This window comes from Alligator sinensis, unplaced genomic scaffold (genome assembly GCF_000455745.1).
Source record: "Alligator sinensis unplaced genomic scaffold, ASM45574v1 scaffold740_1, whole genome shotgun sequence".
In the NCBI taxonomy this organism is placed as follows: Eukaryota; Metazoa; Chordata; order Crocodylia; family Alligatoridae; genus Alligator; species Alligator sinensis.
In genome coordinates this window covers 1,993,037-2,014,229 of record NW_005841964.1, presented here as the reverse complement: position 1 = coordinate 2,014,229, position 21,193 = coordinate 1,993,037, and the positions used below count along the sequence as shown (strand labels likewise).

The 21,193-nt window shown below is 43.6% G+C and overlaps 1 protein-coding gene across 2 annotated transcripts in view; it reads left to right on the top strand.

Moving 5' to 3' along the window:
- The first annotated feature begins 6 nt into the window (after nt 1-6).
- The window catches only part of DZIP1 (DAZ interacting zinc finger protein 1), an 82,007-nt gene continuing 60,820 nt past the window's right edge, over nt 7-21,193 (top strand). Inside the window, exons 1-4 of one of the 2 annotated variants that reach the window (XM_025200362.1) lie at nt 7-70; nt 194-688; nt 10,535-10,619; nt 12,925-13,049. In XM_025200362.1, coding sequence (XP_025056147.1) covers nt 68-70; nt 194-688; nt 10,535-10,619; nt 12,925-13,049 — 708 coding nt within the window. In that variant the 5' untranslated portion in view covers nt 7-67. Of the gene's footprint in view, nt 71-193; nt 689-10,534; nt 10,620-12,921; nt 13,050-21,193 lie in introns of both variants that reach the window. The other variant, XM_025200363.1, reaches the window with a different exon arrangement.

Here is a 21,193-nt window from a genome sequence, read left to right as displayed (position 1 = left end):
GCCATGGCAGCGGGGGCCCCACACAGCCAGTGAGAGTGGAGGCCAGGCTGGGCCAGGCCCGCTGGGCATGGTAAGAGGCTGCAGCTGGGCAGGGCAATGCAGAGGAGGGCAGTTCCTCTCCCCAGCCCATGGTAAGCCCTTCTCACTCTCTAGACACACTAAGCCATGTCTTTGTCTCTCTCTGTGTGTGCAGCCATTTCGGGAACATGTGTACTACCCACTGGATGCAGCCATGGCCGCCCCGGCCCCAGCGGTGCCGACTTTCGGGTTTCGGGCACGGCAGGGCAGCCCAGACTGGCGGCGCCTAAGTGCGGTGGACGTGGAGCGGGTGGAGCGTGAGCGGGATGTGGCACTGCTGCAGGAGCACCTGGCGCACATCACCTTCTGCAGCGCGGAGCGGGAGCACTGCCCACACTGCCGTGGCCCCGCTGACCCGCTGCTGCTCAAGCTGCTGCGGCTGGTGCAGCTCCCCACAGAGTACCTGCTGCACTGCCAGGATGGTCTGGCCGCTCAACTCCACACCCTCGAACAAGCGCTGGAGGCAGCCCGGGCTGAGCGTGACCAGCTGGGTGAGGAGGCGGCACGGCATGGGCAGGAGGTGCAGCGACTGCAGGAGGAGTGCCGGCGGCGCAAAAGGATGATCAGTGCCCTGCAGAGGATGCTGGAGGCTGGAGCCAGCTGCCACCAGGTAGGCAGGCCCCCTTCCCCCTCCAGGAGGCATGTGCAAACACACTCACGTGTACAGACACGTATACATGCGCAGGTGTGTGCCCTTGTTGCCTGTGCTTGCCAGTTCTGTGGCATAGCCCCTGGGCAGCTAGGCACAGTGTATGCCTGTCCGCTTACCCAGACAGGCTCTCACACACATACACATGCACTCAGGGGCACAGATGCACATGTATAGGCATTTGTTTTTGTTGCTGGTGGGGCACACCTTACTTTGAGAGTATGCTTGACCTCCTGCTCCACCAGGTTCACACACACTCAGGAGCATGCATGTACAGGCAGACACTCATGTGCCGGTGTTTGCCCTTGCTGTCCATGTTTGCCACTCCCCTGGTTCATTCCCTGTACAGGTAGGGCATGCCTTGCTTGATCCCACATCCCTCTCAAATTGACACCATTCTCTTTGCAAATAACCACCGCTTTTCAGTATGCAGTAGTTTCATACTCAGGCTTTTGGGCAAGAACCTCACACTGCTTGAGAGGAGAAGGAATTGTTTGGTTTTCCCACAGATTTTTTTGTTGGCTGATCGACTTCCCATACTAGTATCCATTTTACCCTACTGTAGGGCATGTTTGAAGGAGGGAATTAGCACTGGTCATTTTCAAGGCTTCTAAAATAGTCCTTTGACACCTGTTTCCCTTTCACCATTTTATTTCAGTTATCTTACTAGACCACAACTGCATTACAAAGTAGGCAGTAGGGCTGGAAGATGCTTCGCATTGAAATGGCTTATGCATGTGACCAGCAGACAGGTAATTGGAGTTTGGTCCATTGTAAACACTGTAAACGAACGGTCATAAACTACTACAAGACCGTTTCAGGCTGGACATAAGGAAGAATTTCTTTACTGTCCGAGCCCCCAAGGTCTGGAACAGCCTGCCACCAGAGGTGGTTCAAGCGCCTACATTGAACACCTTCAAGAGCAAACTGGATGCTTATCTTGCTGGGATCCTATGACCCCAGCTGACTTCCTGCCCTTTGGGCAGGGGGCTGGACTCGATGATCTTCCGACGTCCCTTCCAGCCCCAATGTCTATGAAATCTATGAAACAGAAAGTAGTTAAATGGGGCTGGCATCCTGTTTTGCAGTTAAGTAAATCATGCACTTACCCAGTATGCACATAAATGGAGTGCCTATGAAACTAAGGATTACACAAGGTGGAAAGCCAGCAAAGAAAAAGTTGGCCCATGAAGTCGTAGAGTAGCAAAGTGCCCAATAAAAAAAATTGCAGAAAAGGACAGTTTTCTTGCCATTTTCCAGTTGGTCTAATAAAAGGTATCATTTTGGAACCAAGAGTTCTAGTTTTTTGTATGTCAATAAAAAAAATGGAACTTCAGTACGTCATTCCAAAATTGAAATCTTGAAAATTCTCCTCCAGCTTTGAAGCCCTCTTGAAATGTCCTGCCCAGCTGCTCCTGGCTGCATGCACCTAACCTAGAAATACAATGGGGGTCACTCTCACATACTGAAGATATAGATTTCATAGACATTAGGGCTGGAAGGGACCTCGTAAGATCATTGGGTCCAGTCCCCTACCCAAGAGGCAGGAAGTCAGCTAGAGTCAAAGGATCCCAGCAAGGTAAACATCCAAATGTTTCTTGAAATTGTCCAGAGTAGGTGCTTGCACCACTTCTGGGGGGAGTCTGTTCCAGGCCTTGGGGGCTCATACAGTAAAGAAGTTTTTCCTTATTACCAGCTTAAAATAGTCTTGCAGGAGTTTATGACCATTGGACCTTGTCATCCCTTGGGGTGCTCTGGTGAACAGTCATTCCCCCAGATCATGATGCACACCCCTTATGTACTTATAGGCTGCCATCAAGTCACCCCTGAGCCTGTGCTTTTCCAGGCTGAAGAGTCCCATAGCCCACAGCCTTTCTTCATAAGGCCTGTTCTCTTGCCCTCTGATCACGCATGTGGCTCTCCTCTGGACTCTTTCAAGCTTCTCCACGTCCTTCCTAAATTGTGAAGTCCAGAATTGGATGCTGTACTCCAGCTGTCGTCTCACCAAGGTCGAGTACAATGGGAGGATGACATCCTGGATCTTGCTTGAGATACATCGGTAGATGCAAGCCAGAGTTTTGTTCACTTTGCCAGCTGCAGTATCGCATTGGTGGCTCATGTTCATCTTGCGGTCCATCGTGACCCCCGAGTCTCAGTCATGATGCTAGCGATTGTAGCACTGCCAAACCTGTAAGTGTGATGCGGGTTTTTTCCCCCCGAGGTGGAGCACCTTGCATTTCTCCATATTGAATGCTATCAGGTTTTCATCCGCCCACCTTGCAAGCCTATTGAGGTCAGCCTGGGTCACCAGCCTGTCCTCAAGTGTGGACACTCTTCCCCAAAGTTTGGTGTTGTCAGTGAACTTAGCCAGTCTGTTTCTGACACCAGCGTCCCGATCGTTTATGAAGACATTAAAGAGTACAGGTCTGAGAGCAAAGCCTTGGGAGACACCACTAGTCACTGAGTGCCATGTTGATTCGGTTCCATCAACTACCACTCTCTGGATTCAACCTCGGAGCCAGTTCCCCAGCCATCAGACCGAGGCCGCAGTTGCCCAATTTTTCCGTGAGGGCATCATGGGACGCCAGGTCAAAGGCTTTTTTAAAGTCCAAATAATTATATCAACTTCTTCCCTTTCGTCCAGGTGATATGTCAACTGATCACAGAAGGAAATGAGGTTGCTCAGGCAAGATCTACCCACAACAAACTTGTGCTGGCTATCCCTCAGAATGTTGTCTTCTGTTAGTTTGTCAAGAATGGTTTCTTTGATAATTTTTTCCAAAATCTTCCCAGAGATTGAGGTCAAACTGATTTGGCCTGTAGTTTCCTGGGTCTTCTTTCCTCCCTTTCTTGAAGATGGGCACCACATTGGCCCTCTTCCAATCTTCAGGTACTTTGCCTGAGCGCCACGAGTTCTCAAATATCCTTGCCAGTGGCCGCACTACGATGTCTCCCAGTTCCTTTAGCACTCTTGGGTGCAATCTATCTAGACCAGCTGATTTGCAGGTGTCCAGCCTCTCAAGATGCTTCCTCACAAGATCCACGCCAATGGATTCACCCTCACCCTGGGCATCCCACATCATGTTAGGCAGGGTGGTCCCTTTGGGCTGGTGAAAAACCGAAACAAAGTAATCGTTAAGCAGATTGGTATTTTCCTAAGTGTTGATAGTCAGCTGCCTCAGCTGGTTTAGCAGGGGTCCAATGTTGCCCTTGTTTTTCTTTCAGCTTCCCACATATCTGAAGGACTTTTTATTGTCTTTGATTCGTGTAGCCGCTTCAGTTGCAGTCTTGGCTTTCCTAGTTTGCTTCCTGCAGGTGCGGACCAATACAGAATACTCCTCCTTAGTGGTATTTCCTGTCTTACATCCTTTATAAGCCTCTCTTTAGAGACATAGGAGATCCATGAATTAGTTCCCTGTTGAGCCAAGGGAGTTGTTGAGCCTTTTTACCACCTTTCCTATGGGTTGGCATGGACTCCCCTAGTGCTTCTAGGATCTCTTCATCATGAACTCCCCTCCCTGTGAAATCGTGGTCTGTCAGGGCCTCAAAACAAGCTTCCTGAGCTTATGAAAGTCAGCTTTCCTAAAGTGGAGGACTACTGCATTGCTGGCTGACTTGCTAGCTTTGCGATGGATACCAAAAGTGATCAACTTGTGGTCACTGTCCTCCAGCTTCCCTTCAATTCTTAGGTCACAGATTAGATCATCCCCTTTGGCCAGTACCAGGTCCAGCAGCACCTTCCCTTTTGTCGGCCCATAAACTTCTTGAGACAGGCAGAGTTCATCCACATATGTAAGGAAACTTTGAGACCGATCAGATCTGGCCGAGTGCTAATCCCGTGAGATGTCCCAGTAGTTGAAGTTTCCCATAACAACCATGCACCAAGAGCATGCAGCCTTGGCCAGTTCCATGGCAAATTCTTGGTCAAGTTCTTGTTCCTGGTTCGGAGGTCTGTAGGAGACTCATTGTATCCCCTTCACCACGTTCCCTTCGTATTCTAACCCAGAGGGTCTCCAGTTGTCCTCCTTGGGTGCCAATCTCAGCTTGTAGGGACATGTAGCTTTCCTTGACATAGAGAGCTACACCCCCACCCTTTTTCTCGGCATGATCTGTCCTGTACAGGGTATAGCCATTTATACCCGTAGTCCAGTCATAAGAGGAGTTCCACCATGTCTGTTATCCTTATGAGATTGTAGTCATTTTTGGTTAGCAAAAGGACCAGTTCCTCCTGTTTATTCCCCAAACTCCTAGCATTAGTGTACAGGCAAGAAAGTTTGCCATGGGAGGCCCTAGGCTTACTTGTACTTATGCAGAAGCTCTGTTCCTGGGCTAGGGTGGGAGTGGGTTCGTTTGTGCATCCTAACTTGCTGATTTTTGCCGTTGATGCTTGGTGAGCTTGCTCTGATGGTTGTCCGCCCATCCCCAAGTGAGCTTAGTTTAAAGCCCGGTCAAATGCAGGCTTGAATGCAGCTTCATTGCTGCACTTGTAGGTTTAGCAGGACATGCTAGGGACCATGTATTCTTGGCAGCAGGTGGAAAGTGGTATAGATATACCGTAAGTTGACTAGGGTACTTCCATTTTAGTGTTAAAGTTCTCCATGTGCCTCAAGTTCTGTTTCTGTACTTGCCCAGAAATATCCCAGCAGCCCATACCTCCTGAGACTGACCATGAAACATAAAACAGGGCATTCTTTCTGCCTTGAGGGGCCTGATCTAGTGGAGTTCCTAATGCTTAACACTGTGGTGCTTATGTTGCTTTTCGAATCTAGGCCTTAGGGCCCCTCTACACATGCAGGTAAAGGCATGATGGGATCTAATGCGTGAGCCGTGCAGTTGTGCCTGGGAAGAGGCGTGATTTGGGATTGCGAATCGGATCCCATCACACTATTGCCAGTGCAGGGGGAGCTCAGGATAGGGCTCCCCCTGCATCAGTGAGAAACAGGCTCCCGTGGCTGGGAGCCCCCTCAGCTGATGGGTGCAATCTCCAAGCTGCAGGGGTGCTCCTGATCAGCTGATGGCACTCCCAGCCACAGGGGCCCCTGGCCACACGTTCAATTAATGGAGTGATAAGAAGCAGCTACAGTTATTCCACATATTTTGTGGAATAACTTTGCAGCTTTTTCCTTTTTTTAATCGCTCCATTAATTGATTGAACATGTGGCTGGAACTGATTAATCACACTTCAAGTGTAACATGTAGATGGGGTGTAGGTTGTAGCCGTGTTGGTCTAAGGACATAGGCAGACAAGGTTCTTTGGATGAATTGGTATCTTTTATTAGACCAACCCAGATAGTTAGAGAATAGTTATTAAGCAAGCTTTCGGGTTCAAAAACCCTTTGTCAGGCTAAGGAAGTTTCAGCAGTTGGTGTGTGCTCTTCCTGGATGGAATGAAAAGTAAACAAGCCAGGGGCTGGGCTGGGGAGTCAGATGTCAGGCAGATTATAATGTATCAAAAATCCAGTGTCTATGTTTAGTTCATGATCTCTAGTATCTAGGAGGTTGATGAAATGGAGCTCATAGGCTCGTCTCTGGGAAGTGTTGTGTAAGTTTCCCTTGAGGATCAGGACTGAGAGATTGGAGAGAGAGTGGCCCTCCTGCGAGAAATGTGCCCCCACTGGTAATTGGGTATTTCTGTCTTTGATAGATTTCTGGTGTGCGTTCATTCTGGTGCGCAGTTGTTGTTTGGTCTCTCCTACGTATTTTCCATCAGGGCATTTGGTACATTGGATGAGGTGTATTACATTTCTGGAGGTTCAGCTGTAAGATCCAGGGATGCTGATGGCTCTGTTGTCAGATGTAGTAATTGTGGGGGTGGTGGAGATGTGTTGGCAGGTTTTGCATTTCTTGTCATGGCACGGTCTGGATCCTTTTGGTGTGTTCTGGGCTTGAGGAAGTTTGCTTCTGGTGATGAGGTTGGCGAGGTTCGGTGCTTGTTTGAAGGCTAGGATGGGTGGCTCTGGGAAGGTCTTTTTAAGAATAGGGTCTCTTTCTAGCATGGGTTGCAATTTTTTGAGGATTTTCTGTACAGGTTCAAGGGAGGGGTGATATGTCATAACCAGCAGTGTGCAATTTGTGGGGGGTTTAGAATGGGGGCCTTTAATTTAAGGGTTTGTCAGCTTTTGTATTGTACCACAAGTATTTCAGGAATGAATCATTCTACCTTAGTGTGTTCGGAAATGAAAAGAACTTACTGAATCAAGACATGGCAAACAGTATCCAAGGCCAATCTTGTATGCTTTTTTATCTGTGTGTGTGTGTGTAAAGTTCATGTGGAGCATGTCTCCTGATTGGAGTGGGTCCAAGCACATCCCACCCACCCATGCTTTCACGCACTCTCCAAACTTGGAAGCACACCTGTGAAGTGGTTCCAGGGTCATCCCTAATAGTGCATTGGAGAGCAAGATCTTGGGACTGGCCGCAGACTGATGTCTCAACATCTTCACCAGTGCACTTCTGGGTTTGAAGTATATGTGCAGCAGTAAGTGGGCAGGGTGTGGTTTGGGGTCTCCTAGCTCGGATGCATGGTCATTATATAGTAGACATGCCCTTTGTTTGCATTAACCTGACAGCCTTGAAGGTCAAAGCCCTATGTACAGAATGGATACAGCATAATTAAGAACGGGGTATGCTTTCCCACGTGGTGCCACCATTGGCTTTTGACCACCAACATATCATGGTTGTCATGATGCTAGGGGAAATTTAATTCTAAGATATCTTGACTTGGGATAACTTAAACCTCCATTAATCCAATAAATAAATGCATATTTTTCCCAAATTACCTTATTTTTAATGATAAGCCATGGTATTTGTCATGTTTTGCATTTGTGCCCCAATTATTCAGTTGTTATATCCTAGTGGATGGACTTCATTGGAATACAGTGCAGGTGCAAAAGGCTCCCCTGTAGTCTCAGCTGAAAAATAGGGGCCTTTAAGGCAAACTGTTTATGTACTTTGCATGTAGCAGCTTCTGGATGCTTTGATTGACCAAAGTATTTGATTTGGGGTGACAATGAAAACCAATCACTTATTGCTTTTCTGTAAATGCAGCAAAAAAACAAATAATCCTCCTATTGCATTTAGAATGCAAATATAACTAGATCTGTGCATATGGACTTCAAGTGGCTGAGTGAAACCAGAAAATTGTATACTGGACTTGACTTGCAATTGATTACATATTTTTTTTATTTTGCATATAATACCGTAAAGCATAATTTGAGGAATCTGATGTCACACATTTTGTCAGTAACAGGAACAGAGAATTACAATTCTATGTGTTGATCCTGTCTTGAAAGTAAGAGCTTGCTTCTACTATATCCAAGTCAGACTGACATGAGTTTTGTGCTTGAATGGATAATAGTATTTCACAGCCAATTTGATACCAGAAATCATGCATAATCTGTTACAGTGCAAGAGATCCCTGATGGTTCTTTGCTTTGTTGCTGTACTGTATCTTCTCTATCTAGACTTTATATTAGGACTTTCTTGCATTTATGCAACAAAATGTAGCTTAATAATTCATGGCCTTGGTGGGAGTTGCAAGACATATATATTTAATAGTATACTGTCTATCACTAAAATAATTTAAATATTAGATGAGAGCTGGGAATTTGACTAAAATGATAACATCTTGAATCTGCTGAATGAGTTTTAAATTGTCTTTTACTCATCATTGTGACAGTCCAGTTCTGGCTTTTTCAAGGATATTTCTGTGTTTTGAAATATATGCTGGCGTTCTATACTGGTCAATCTTCTACAAATGGGATATTTAGATTCTCAGTGAGTCAGTACATTTCAACACCTGTACATTTCGCTCATGCTGTAGAGCACACGATACCATTTTATATTATTCTTAACACAGAATATTCTTTAAAGGTGAATTGAAAAAAGCCTTATAGAATTGAAATTTAATAAATGTTTACAAATATGAGTGTAAAGTAGCAACAGTGTTAATAGGCAGGGTCAGGTATAAAAAAACCCAGCTGAATGTTTTGTGTGTCTACATACAGACATACATTTATATGCATATGTATGCACAACTTGCACACACCCCGGGATGTGTACACCCAAGTTTGAGAAACAACAATCAGTGTGTGACACAGTATACCAGGCAAGATGGACCTATGGGGTCTGACCCAGTAAATGGCATTCTTATGTTTTTAATGGAGTATGTCTTTTAATAAAAGTAGCAGTAGAAGCTATGTTAAAACAAGACTGAACAACACAGCAATTGTCCTGTGCTCCAAGATCAACTAGTTGAACTAAGAGGCTATGTTTAGATTCCACTTTCCATCTAGATTTTATAATGCTGCCGCCGCGCGCCGCCCCCCCCCCCCGGCCAAATGACTGCTGCCTGGCCCTGCCACTTGTTCTTCTATGCCTGTTCCTGCCCCTAGCTGCCTGTTCCCCACCCCTTGTGCTTCTGTGGCTGTCTCTGCCCCCCACCCTGTGCATGCGACACCTTATCTTCTGATGCAGCTCTACTCCTCTGGGGCAGTCAGCAGCAGCATGGCCCTGGCCTGTCCAGAGAGAAGCAGTGGTAGTTCCAGGCAGGGCCTGGTTAGAGCTGGAGGGACTGGAGCCAGAACAGAAAGTATTGGGGCAGGGGGACAAGGGGTGGAGAGGCAGGCACAGGCAGAGGGGAAGCCTGCAGGCCCCAAGCTCAAGCTAAAACTGGAGCTGCTGTTGCCACCTGCCCCAGGCAGGTACTCGAATCCAAGATGAGGTGTTTTATCCCTCTGTGCTGGTTGGGGGGAATAAAACCTCATCTCGGATTCGAGTAAATTTGATGTATATATATTAATGGAGGGAGAGAAACTGACCATATATTTAAGAGTGAAAGAAGCATGCATTTTTCTTTTCAGCCTGGTTTAGCTCCAGATGGAGCTTTGTTATGTTTAATTTTAATTTAACCTAAAATAGTAACTTTGAGGCCAGATGGATGTTTTATTTTAAAAGTGTGATAAATAATAGGGGCTATTATTTGAACTACTTTCCAATTTTCACTGCAATATCCAGAGGTATACAGAATGCTACTAAATTCATTGAAATTTTTCCACACCATGGGCTTACATTGCCTTCAGCTGGATGCAGTTGTCAGACATTCCCAAATATCTGTGATCTAGTTAGTTGCTACTGATTTCATGTTACAGAGGAATTCATCCTGATGTTTTTATTTTAATTTTTTAATTAAACATTAAAATGAATGCTTAATTAGTTGTCTCTAGTGTGATCTCCTTTGCCACGATTCTTACAAAAATCTTGGCAATGGTTACGACTATTGTTGTGCTGAGACTACTGTTTTCTGATCAGTATTGCCACTTTGCTTCCTTGTCCCCTCTTGTCTATACCCATCAGTTTGGGTTTTTTTATATTTAAATCCTGTCTGAAATAACTTAATCTATATTGTTGGTCTATTTTGCACAGTGCTGAGCACACTGGAGTTTTGATCTGTGACTGTGGTTCCTAAGTGCCAACATTTTTAATAATAATTTCAGTATGATAATATTTGAATTTGGGGGACAGAATTTGGATGTACTAGAATGGCATTAAATGTCTGGATGAAATATAATTTAAAATATTACCTTGTAATTGTTTGGGCGCATCTACATGTACATTAACACGGTTTTTTAAAATGATGCTTAATGTGCATTAGCCTGTTTTAATGCATATTAACGAAATAGCATGCTTTTTAGTGATGCTTCAGTGTGCATTAAAATAGGTTAATGGGCATTAAAGCATACGTGTAGACACCCCCAAAAGCTGATATTGTTGATATGTACATATCAGGTATTTTTCTGTATTTTGTAGTGTCGATTTTGTGAGAAGGCTTTTATGAACTATTCTTTTCTACAAAGTCATATGCAGCGGCGCCATCCAGAGGAATCTCACACCGGTATGTACTTTCATGCTGTCAAAAAAGTTAAAATAGTATGGAAATATAGAACATGTATTTAGGCTTGTAACTCAAGATTTTGTGTGATGTAGAAGAAGCTCATTTGACTTACAGATCCCAGGGCAAGTTTTTATATCTGACCATTAGATTTGTTTCTTTGCATGTAAGCTTATCAAATATGATATATAAATTACTGAACAATAATAAGCATAGATTTTTATGCCATCTTTACAGTTACTTTTCAAACCAAATTCTTACGGAACACTTTTTGCCAGTGGGAGAATTCAGAACAATGGTTTTCTTTGGGTAGATAAAATTTGCCATATTACAAAAATGTAGGTAGCATAAATAGCTGGCATTATGGGGAAAAAAAAAACCTTTACTGATCTGCATTGAGTTATCACTAGGACCAGTCCAGTTCCATTGAAGTCAATGAGAGTTGGATCATGTTCATAAAGAATTGCGCCTGACTATATGATACAACTATAAGAAATAATTCTATTACTGAGCAGCCATTTCATCTAGCTTCCCCTGAGATGATGTTACATTATTTTCATCTTATTTTAAAATAATGTCTTATAAACAACATTCCTGACCAGGAGGTGAAGTTATTTCAGGATACGTTAACTTCAGGTAGTTGAAGGTGCTTGGCTTTTGTCCTTGTAACTCTAAACATTCTTAGAACACAACACAGAACATAGGTGCTGATGCATTGGTAACATCATTTTTCCTATAGGGGAAGATGCATATATGAAACGTGGTTGTTTTTTTTTATTGGTAATATGAATGATAGATTTGTGGAATTTGTTATTTGATGCCTTCTCAGCCATCCTAGAAACAAATATACAGTTGAAAGACATTCCTCACATATTTGCTTCACTTACCCCTACAAACATAAATAATAATTTTCATACTGTTAAACTGAGGTTAAACATATGATTCATTTGCTGCTGGGAGCTGGAATCCTTCACCATGGGAGAAATGTTGGTGAAGGACAAGTAGATATGCTGAGCAAGAGAAGGTGATAGCAGTGAAAACAAAGTAGCTTGGGAAGAGTTGGTTAGAAAGGAGGAACAGCTGGGATCAAAAGAAATGGGAGTGAGGAGACACAAATAGTGTGTGAGCAGCAGCATATGAACTGTAGTTTGAGACACAAAATACCAGAAACCGTGAGGAGGGAGTATAAGAAGGCTCTGGTAAATCATTGGACGAAAGAAACTGTTTCATGCTTTGTAGCAGGTTGGAAAGAGAAAATAGATAACAGGAGGAACTGCAGAGCCAGGCAGCCAGGACTGATTTTGTATTAGCAATGGCTCCAACTCTTCAGGGGTAATCCTGGATGGCCTGCTTTGTACTAAGATACCCCTGTGACAAGCAAGAGAAGGCAGAGAGGGGATCTTGTGGCTGTCTACAAATTCATTGGTGGGGGACAGCAAGGGATAGGAGATGCTCTGTTTATCAGGGTACCCCTTGGAGTAACTAGAAATAACAGCCACAAACTGACAGAGTAGAGTCAGGTTAGACATTAGGAAGAACTTCTTTATGGTAAGGGTTGCCAGAATCTGGAATGGGCTTCCAAGGGAGGTGGTATTCTCCCGTACCTTGGGGGTCTTTAAGAGGAGACTGGACAAGCACCTGACTGGGTCATCTGACCCCAGCGCTCTTTCCTGCCCAGGGCAGGGGGTCAGATTCGATGACCTGCTGAGGTCTTTTCCAACCCCAATATTTATGAACTTTATAAAAATTATATAGGTAGGTAGAGTGGCACATTAAGATTAAAGGCTACACTTTTGAGCGTACATTGTAAACTAATTTTTTGACAGTAATCCTTCAAATGAAACTTGGAAATGGAAGTTCCACCAAACTCTCTCTAAAGAAGCTAAACATTTACTGATAAAAGAAGCTGCTTATATTAAATGTTGTCTAATGCATCTTACCAAAATAAATCTTACAGAAACCCCACTTCATTCCTTTTTTGAACCTGTGCTGTAAGTGAAATTGGATTTTATAACACTTAAAAAGTATTTTAAATTCTAAAAGATACTAGAATCTTTTACACGTTGCATTTTTGGTAAGATTGTGGTATTCAATCTGTGGAATGCATCCTGGTAGTCGGGAAAATGTTTTATTTCAAGAACTAAGTGTTTGGGGTGGGGTGGGGTATTAGGGAAAGGGCTGGTCTAGGAGAGTTCTGGTCCACAGAATTTAAAGGTGGAGGAAGCAGTGGAGAAAGGCCTTTGCAGGAAGAGTCACATTTCCCAAAAATATAACTAACATTTTGCAAATGTATGTTTCTTTCAAGCAGAGCAAAAGAAGAAAGCACAGACAGATAAATTACAGGATGAGATCAATAAGTTGAAGGAGCAGTTACAGCTCACCAAGTCTGAGCTAGAGGCCGAGCAACATGCTAATATGGTCAGATTTTCTAAGGTAGTATACACTAAGTATTACCAACCTCTTACAAGAATCTGTATTCTGGGCTGTGATCACAGACCTCGTAACTTTTGTGTAAAATTTAATTTTAGCATAATTTTAACAGGAAGGATATTAGAATGCCCTGCCCTTCCCATTTTATAACCTGGTATTTAAGGCACTATCTTAGAAAGTGGGAAATACAGGTTTGAGCTTCTCCGAGCCAAACTCAATGTTCCCAGCATGCTTAATGAGTCCTGTCCCTGCTGGGACTTAGAAGCTTCCCTAACTCCAATATCAATCACAGTAAATGGTAGGTGGGGGAAAGTGCATAGGGGATCAAACCGGATTGCTCTGAGCATGCTGCTCAGAAGTCTGGGTACCTAGGGAATTTTGTAGTCCAAAATAGATATCATCTTAATTTGAGTATCTGCTGAGTTTTGTGACTGTGAAGTAGGGCCAGTCTGGATTGCTCTTTGGGCCTTGGACACCTATATTCCACCTAGGTCCCATTTAGGTGCCTATGTGGCTAAAATGGGTCTTAATGTATAGATACTGCGCTGATTTGGTATGTAGCTACAGCATTGTAAATGCACGTAGTGGTCAAAAATATTCCTAATCATGAAAAACTTACTGTCTACCACATGAGATAATGGTTTAGGGAGGAATGACAAGAGGCAAGGCAAGGGCTATTACTTCAGCCTTTATGTTACATTTGAACCCTATGTGATCATCAGGGATCCTGGTTTTCTCTGATTAAAAAAAAAAAAAAAAAAAAGTCCCCAATTTCCAGATTTAAATAAAAAAGTAACCCCAAATCCATATATATATATGTGTGTGTGTGTGTGTGTTTCATTTTAATCATGGAAAAATGTGGATTATTTTGGGTCACATTTCTTAGTCCGAAAATTGGGGATTTTTTTTTTTTTTAATTGGAGAAAACCGGGATCCCTGGTAACCAGTCTACAAAAGGACTTGAGTAACCTTAAAGCAGTACATAGTCTCAGCCATTGGTGAGGTTCAATGAGAGATGAAAGAAAAGTTTAGAGTGAAATAATTTAAAAGCAATAATAGGGTAATAGTACTGTGATGGCAGTTATAGGCAGGGGCTTTACTTTGATTGTTGTTATTATTACAGTAATATGACAATAACAATGTGAGTTATTACAACAACAAACAATCGTGTTTGTTGTTGTAATAACAACATTATGATCCTCCTGGTAAGAGAGTAAGTAAAACAAAAATAACGATTCTGTAGTTATATTAAGCTACTGCACATCTTGATCATTTTGAATCATAGAATTTTTATTACTATTTAAATACAGTCAACAGTCTTGGAGGTGGATTGTAGGAAAAATTATAGAGGAGAGAGTAGAGGTCTCAGAGATTATTTTGGCAATGAAATTCTACACATAAGAAGCATCCTGGAAATATTTTTCTGATTACAAAACAGACACTTCGTTCCTGTTCTCTGTTTCATTCAGCTGTCCCCAAATCTGGTATTTAGTCAAAGAATGGGATGGGGAGGGTGGGAACAGTCTTCTTTTTGTCAGGACTGTATTGTTTGAAACACCTGTCCAGAACATCCCACAGAAAAGAGACAAAAGTATTCATTTAACTGAACCGATTAAAACCAACTAAACACTCAGGAAAGGTGTCTAAAATGGACTGTCTGGCTTCTGGGCAAACGTGCTGCCCCCAGTGTTTCCAGATTGCTAACATAACCTTTTTTCTTATAGCAAGTTTCTCTCCACATGCTTGTAAATATCTAGTCATTCAGGCAACTAACTATTCTCTTTCAAGGGACCAGCAGAACTTTTCAAACACCACGTTGATTTACTCTGCTGCTGACTGTTAATTTTGAAAGAATCACTCAACATTTTAATCAGAATAAACATAACTCTAGCTGTCTAACCCTCTTCTTCTTTACTGCTAAGGAAAACCCACTTTTACACAAAGTATGCGGTATTTCTCTTTCCGCTTAGCCCCTCTCCTGCTTGAAGTCTCCATGTTCCTTTCCTTTCATAACCAACCCACCTGTTTTTCACACTCTCCAATCCATCAGCTACCCAAAAGAGATGGTGATATTTTATCAGAGTCCACTTAGCAGTAGTTATTATTTTTGTGTGCATTCATTACTATATCTACCTAGACAGTATGCTGTCTTCTTCACCCTTTTATGAATTGAAATACATTTTTAAATTGCTTTGTAATTTTCCCCATCTTCAGCTTTTTGATAATTTTCTCCTACATTCATGGTCATAAACTTCCTTTAATTTTACTGGTAATCTTACACTAAAAGCCATTGTTTTTTCTGTTAAGAGGCAGCAAAGGAAGGACTTAACCCATGCTTAAGCCCATGCTTACCTGACAGTTATTTTTCTGGCCAGACTGCATGTTTCAGCTGATGTTGAAAAAAGGCCTAATGCTAATAGAAGACCTAGGTAGAGTATTACTTGTGGCTCTGAAAGGATTTCAGGAAGCTGTTTGTAAGGGAGTAAGCACTTGTGGAAAGATGCTGCTATAATTGTTTTTAGCATTGATTCACATTGCCTGAGCTTCCTGTCCCTGCCTGTTCCTTCATACTGGGGAGTTAATGGCCCTTCTTTATGTAGCAGCATAACAGGACCAGTGGAACAGATGCTTGGAAGTTTATTCAGCTGAGGTGGATTTTTCTATGCTTGCTTATGTTCCCCATTCATCCATAGCAGCTGTGAGTCCCTTTGGTGTTCTGGGTTTGTGTTGTGGTTTTTTTTTGTGGTGTTGTTGTTGTTTTCTCTTAATTCCTTATGCAGGCTCCTTAAGGCTGTGATTATTTTCCCCCTGCTCATGGATCTTTGTTATGGAAGAAGTCTTCTAATATCAAGGGCTCCCTTGGTTCTTCACTGTTCTGTAGCTATGTTTGATCCCATTAAAGGAAACCACATGAAGAGCTGCTTTTTGTTATCAGAAGGGGAAAGAAAACCATCTCTGGCAGTGAGGAAAAATTAAGATTAGCCAAATATATGGAACACGATGTTGTAAATAAGACTTCTTAACTATACCCTTAAAATCGGACAAAATGTAGTCTTTAACTGTCTCTTAACCTCCAATTTTTAGAAGTAAGATTCAGAATAATCTGTTTCAGAGCAGCTATGATATTTAGTCCTTTTTCACTGAGAAATCTCCTTGGGGAAAGTACTTATTGCTACCCATCTTTTAATATGAATCTCCTGTGCACATCTTCCTGTCTGTACTATACTGGGTCTCTAGGTCAAACACTAATGGAAATGAAAGCATTGCCTTAGTCTTGTAGCCAGTAGTATGCCAGTGGGAAGCCAAGATATTTTGGAACCTGTTAGGTCTAAAAAAATTAATGAAAGCTGTGAAAAAACTCTAGTATAGTATGGTCCTAGTTCTCAGAAAGATGACGCTTCGACCCTAAATTGTTGAAGAAAGAATCTTATGCCAGTCCTTGAAAGTCCAGCTGCATGATAGACACCTTTTGAAGCTACCCACTGATCTTAGCAGGGGTTTTGCAACTGCTAGGGAGCTCTCGGAAAAGTTTGGAAGCTACTTTATGGTGTCATGCAGCGGAAAGTTTCTGGAGCTTCTGTTGGTCTAATAAAAGATATCAAATTCACCCAAGGAACCTTGTCTGCCTATATCCTTAGACCAACAGAATTGGCTATCTGAAACCAGCGTCTTGTGACTAACTTCTGCTATCATATCGGATCTCCTTTCTTTAGTCAAAGACCAGAGAAGAGTAACTCTCCTCCCCATCCTTCAGGGAAATCTATTCTTGGCCTCCTGGAGATGTTTGGGGTCAGGATTCTCATGCTCCCAGTTCCTGTCTCATGCAGACAGCCCCATGTCCTTATTACATTCCCAGACCTCGGAGTGATGGGTACAATATAAACAGAGTTTAAAGTGAGAGCAGAGACTCTGAGACTGAATATGTGTAGTCTGGGCAATAAAGCTGAGAGTGTCAACAAATTAAGAGCATGAGAACAGGGGAGGGCTGGGCAAGTGGGTCTATGTGTGTGGGAGTGAGCAAGAATAAATTAACTTTTTTCTTATGCAGGTAGATAGCTTTTAATAAGTGAATGTGGACCTCTTTAGAGCCTGATGTGGGCCTTGCTTTTCCTCTTTTCCTCACCCCCACCATTTTTTCCTCATTAGTTCAGTCTATTGGTAAGATAAATATGAATACCAAACTGAACAAAGAGTATTATTCTAGTAGTAAAACCTGGTATTTACAGGAAAAAAAATCAGTATTTAAAAATAAAGGCTAGTGACAGAAGAAAACTGAGAAGGAAAACAGGAAGGCCTTGCTATAAAGAAATGGAGTTGGGGCCACATTTTCAGTGTTAGCATTTAAATCCTGACTATTTCACGCTTAATTTTGCTCATGAAAAGACTATACCAATGCTTCTGAACACCTTATGCTACTAGTAATGATGGTAATCCTATGATTTGCCTTTCTTGTCCACTTGGGATAGGAATATTTCCAGAGGTTACCAAGTATCCAGTGAAGATTTTAGTCAGAAATACCACTGGTGAACTGAGGACCCTGGCAGACAGTATACTTATCAATTGTGTGATTAAGATGTTAATCATGTGATAAATTGAAACACACCACACTGTCAGCCAATTTGTAGTGTAATAAAATGGCAAACCAGCCACACAGTGGTTTCACATTTAACATGAAACATCTTTGTGACTGGTTTGTATCCCACTTTAGTTTCAGAGTGTGGCATGCAGCCCAGCATCAAGGTGTATGGTGTGCTTTAAACGTCCTGGCATGGAGACCTGATGGATTCTCCCTGGGTGGAGCAGTTTAAAGCTGTGCCATGTAGTCCAATGCTGAGTTGACAGGTCTGTGGAGAGCTCTTCGGTCCTGAGCTGCATGCGCACCACTTCAGGGTACACGGTTGCATGTGTGCTAGGGATTGGGGAGCTCCTCATCCAAACCTCCTCATGCCCTGGCACAAATGCAGCCAGCTGCACACCCTGGCAAATGTGTGATGGGGTCTGATGAATTTTATCCCAGATCCCAACAATCACATGTCTTGCCATGTCAGGCCTTGAATGTCTGGCATGGCAACAAATGTGATTGTTGGGATCCAGGATGAAATTCCTCAATTTTTGTCTGCTGGGAACCTGAAACAGGTAACCCACGTATGAAAGGCTCTCATACTAACTTTCTGAACTATCTATTCTCCAGTAGTTAATTCATATGTTTGTATTTTTAATTGTATATTTTTTCACAAAGTGTTGGCAATAAATTCATTACTTCTACATTTATTTAACAGGTTACCCTGTACACTTTCAAGATTTTACAGATGCACTGTTTGCTACAAAAGGTCTTAAAGACTTTAAGCTTTCAAGTTCTTCCTTGATTCCCTACAAAAAAACAACTCTAACTTTTTCATTGCAATTGAACTTTTTAATTTAAGTGTGCATCTGTGGTGGTAAGGATTCCTGAGCCTGGAGACTCAAATGATTGCTTTTAGAGTGGTGGGAATTGCTGTACTCAGTTCTGAAACCTCATGCTGTCTAAAACATTCTTATGAACTGTTTCCTATTATCATATGTTTATCTCACAATCCCAAACTATTTCCTTTGCCTTCCTGAGTGCCCAAATCACCACGTGTCTTTCTTTAACATTTGTTTTCCCTTGTAACTTCTAGAATGTAGTTTTGTGTGTTTAGTACAAATTCGGCATTGTGTAGAAAAATCCATTATTTTAGAGCATAACATAAACTCATTTTAATACCCAGTTATACTGATTAGTTGGTTTGGGTGTGTTTCCATACTTACTTAAAAAAAACATGCTTTAAAAAATAATGTACTTGAAGCTGCAGCACAGTATGTAGTAAGTCATATTTGAGAAATAAGTAGATTTCTCTGCAGAATTTAGTTCAAATTTACTGCAGAATACACGGGACTTTGCTTTTAATAATGCTCCCGATATGCACTGGATTACATGCTGTCATTTGCTTAGATAAATCTTTCACGAACCATAAGAAACCCCACAAATATTAACTGTTCAATCCTCCGTGCATTGCTTTGAAGCAACGGCAAGTATGTTGAGTAATCCAATAAAATCATGTTTGTGTGTAAAACACAGGGAAATTGAGTCAAGTAAAGGAAAACCTGATTTGTGAATAACTTCATATCACTGCAAGAAAGTCCATTTAGCTGTATCAACAAGGCACCTGGAAACCTTTCTCTTGACAGAAGCAGTAGGAGTTAAACCTGTGCAAATAGGGAAGTATTCAATTCAGATTCGAATTTGGGCAATTCAGAGGACAGTGATTTGATTGGGAGATTTGGATCACTGCCCTGAATCAATTTCTTTTTTTCTTTTTTTTTTCTTAAGCCCCACACTCACCAGCTGCAGCAGTGTCAATTGGGGCCCCTGAGTGCTTGTGGCAGAGCCCCCTGCGCAGTGGAGGGCAGCGGGGATCACGCCCCTAACTGGCACCCATGCAACAGCTGCCCCATGGTGCAGGTGCAGCACAGCCCGGCAGGGCACTGTGCACTGCCTGGAAGCCAGGGCCTCTGGGGTTGAGCTTTCCAGGCTCCGGCTGACACGTGGAGCCACCCCAGCTCCCAGACGGTGCACAGCACCGTGTCGAGCCATGCTGCACCCGTGCCATGGGGCAGCTGCTGTACGGGTGCCAGGCCGGGGTGGGGGGCAATCCCCACTGCCCTACACTGTGCAGGGGGCCTCTGCCATGAGCCCTCAGAGGCCCGGATGGCTGCTGCCAGAGCCAGTAAGTGCAGGGCTTTTTTAAAAGTGTTGGAAGGCTGGGCTGGGCGGGGGCTGGGGCTGGGCAGGACAGTCATGGGGGGCTTCTCCCGTGGCTCCTCTGGCTGTGCCAGCTTCTGCCCCAGTGCGGGGAGTTGCGGTGGCTATGCCAGCGGGGAGCGCACGTTACTGGGGGGGGGTTGTAGAAACAGCAGCACTGGGAGCAGGGGCTCTGTCCTGCTGCCACTTGCTCCCTTCCTCCTGGAGCGAGCTGCACCCTCATCCCACACCCCCCGCCTTGGCTGGGCAAGTGGCAGCAGGGCAGAGCCCCTGCTCCCAGTGCTGCCGCACCCACATCCCACAGCCCCCCATGCTCCCCTCCCTGAGTAACGCACCCCCCCTGCCCCAGCTGGGCAGCTTGCCCCAGCTCCAACAGGCTTACAGCTGGAGGCAGCTGTGTCAGCTGCCTGTTCAGTCTATGGCCAAATCTCCAAAGTGGATGAAACTTTTCTGAAGCTTTTCCAAATCGATTTGGATGTTTCAAATTGATTCAGAGCTCTTAATTGGTCTCTCAGTTTGATTGGGATTTGGAGATTTGGTGCCCAAATTGGGCCGAATCCTCTCCGAATCGAATCAGCTACTGAAGCTTCGCACAGCCCTAGTAGGAATAGTCTGTTGTGAGAGGTTCAGCTTTATTTCCTATAGGTGACAGTATCCATTCTGTGTTGATGTATGTACCCAGTCTGTGTCGTCTCTGCTGTCAGTTTGACAGATGACAACCAATATAGTAGGAAGGTTTTGGCTCTGATGCCAACTCCTTCTGCAAGCTGGCAGTCAGTTCCCCACTGTCTCTAATGGTGTCATTGCACCTGGCTCCTTCTTTGTTCGGTGATAACAATTAAGTTATTCCGGCCATTTGAAGGCACCATACTTTACATACAGCAGGACAAGCTGTAGGAAAAGGCTAAAAATATCAGTGGCGTGAGGCAAGAAGTCTTCCTGGGCAACACCACTGTTCCCTACAGGGGAAGGTTATGTCCTGCTTGCTGTATATTGGTTCCTCTCCCACTCTTTGGGTAATCCTGACAAGGCACACCAAGTGGCAAAAGAAGTGACTCTGCATTGGAGGCTTGTGCGGCGAGGGGGGCCCTACTAATAGTAAGGGAATAACCCGAGGCCCCCTAGCATCATTCAGATCTCATGAAGGAAGAAGTAGAGGATCTTATTTCTGAGGAGAAGCTCCAGGATGACATCTGCCAGAAGGCAGGGAATGTCCAATCCTTTTGGGGTTTTCCCCCATTTCATCTATATCTAACAAATCCTTGCGGGGTGGTGCAAAAATATCAGCAGCTGCTGTACTGGCAGGACCCTTGCGGTAGCCATTGATGCTGGTCTGTGCGCCACAGCCGAGCAAGCAGCACCCAGT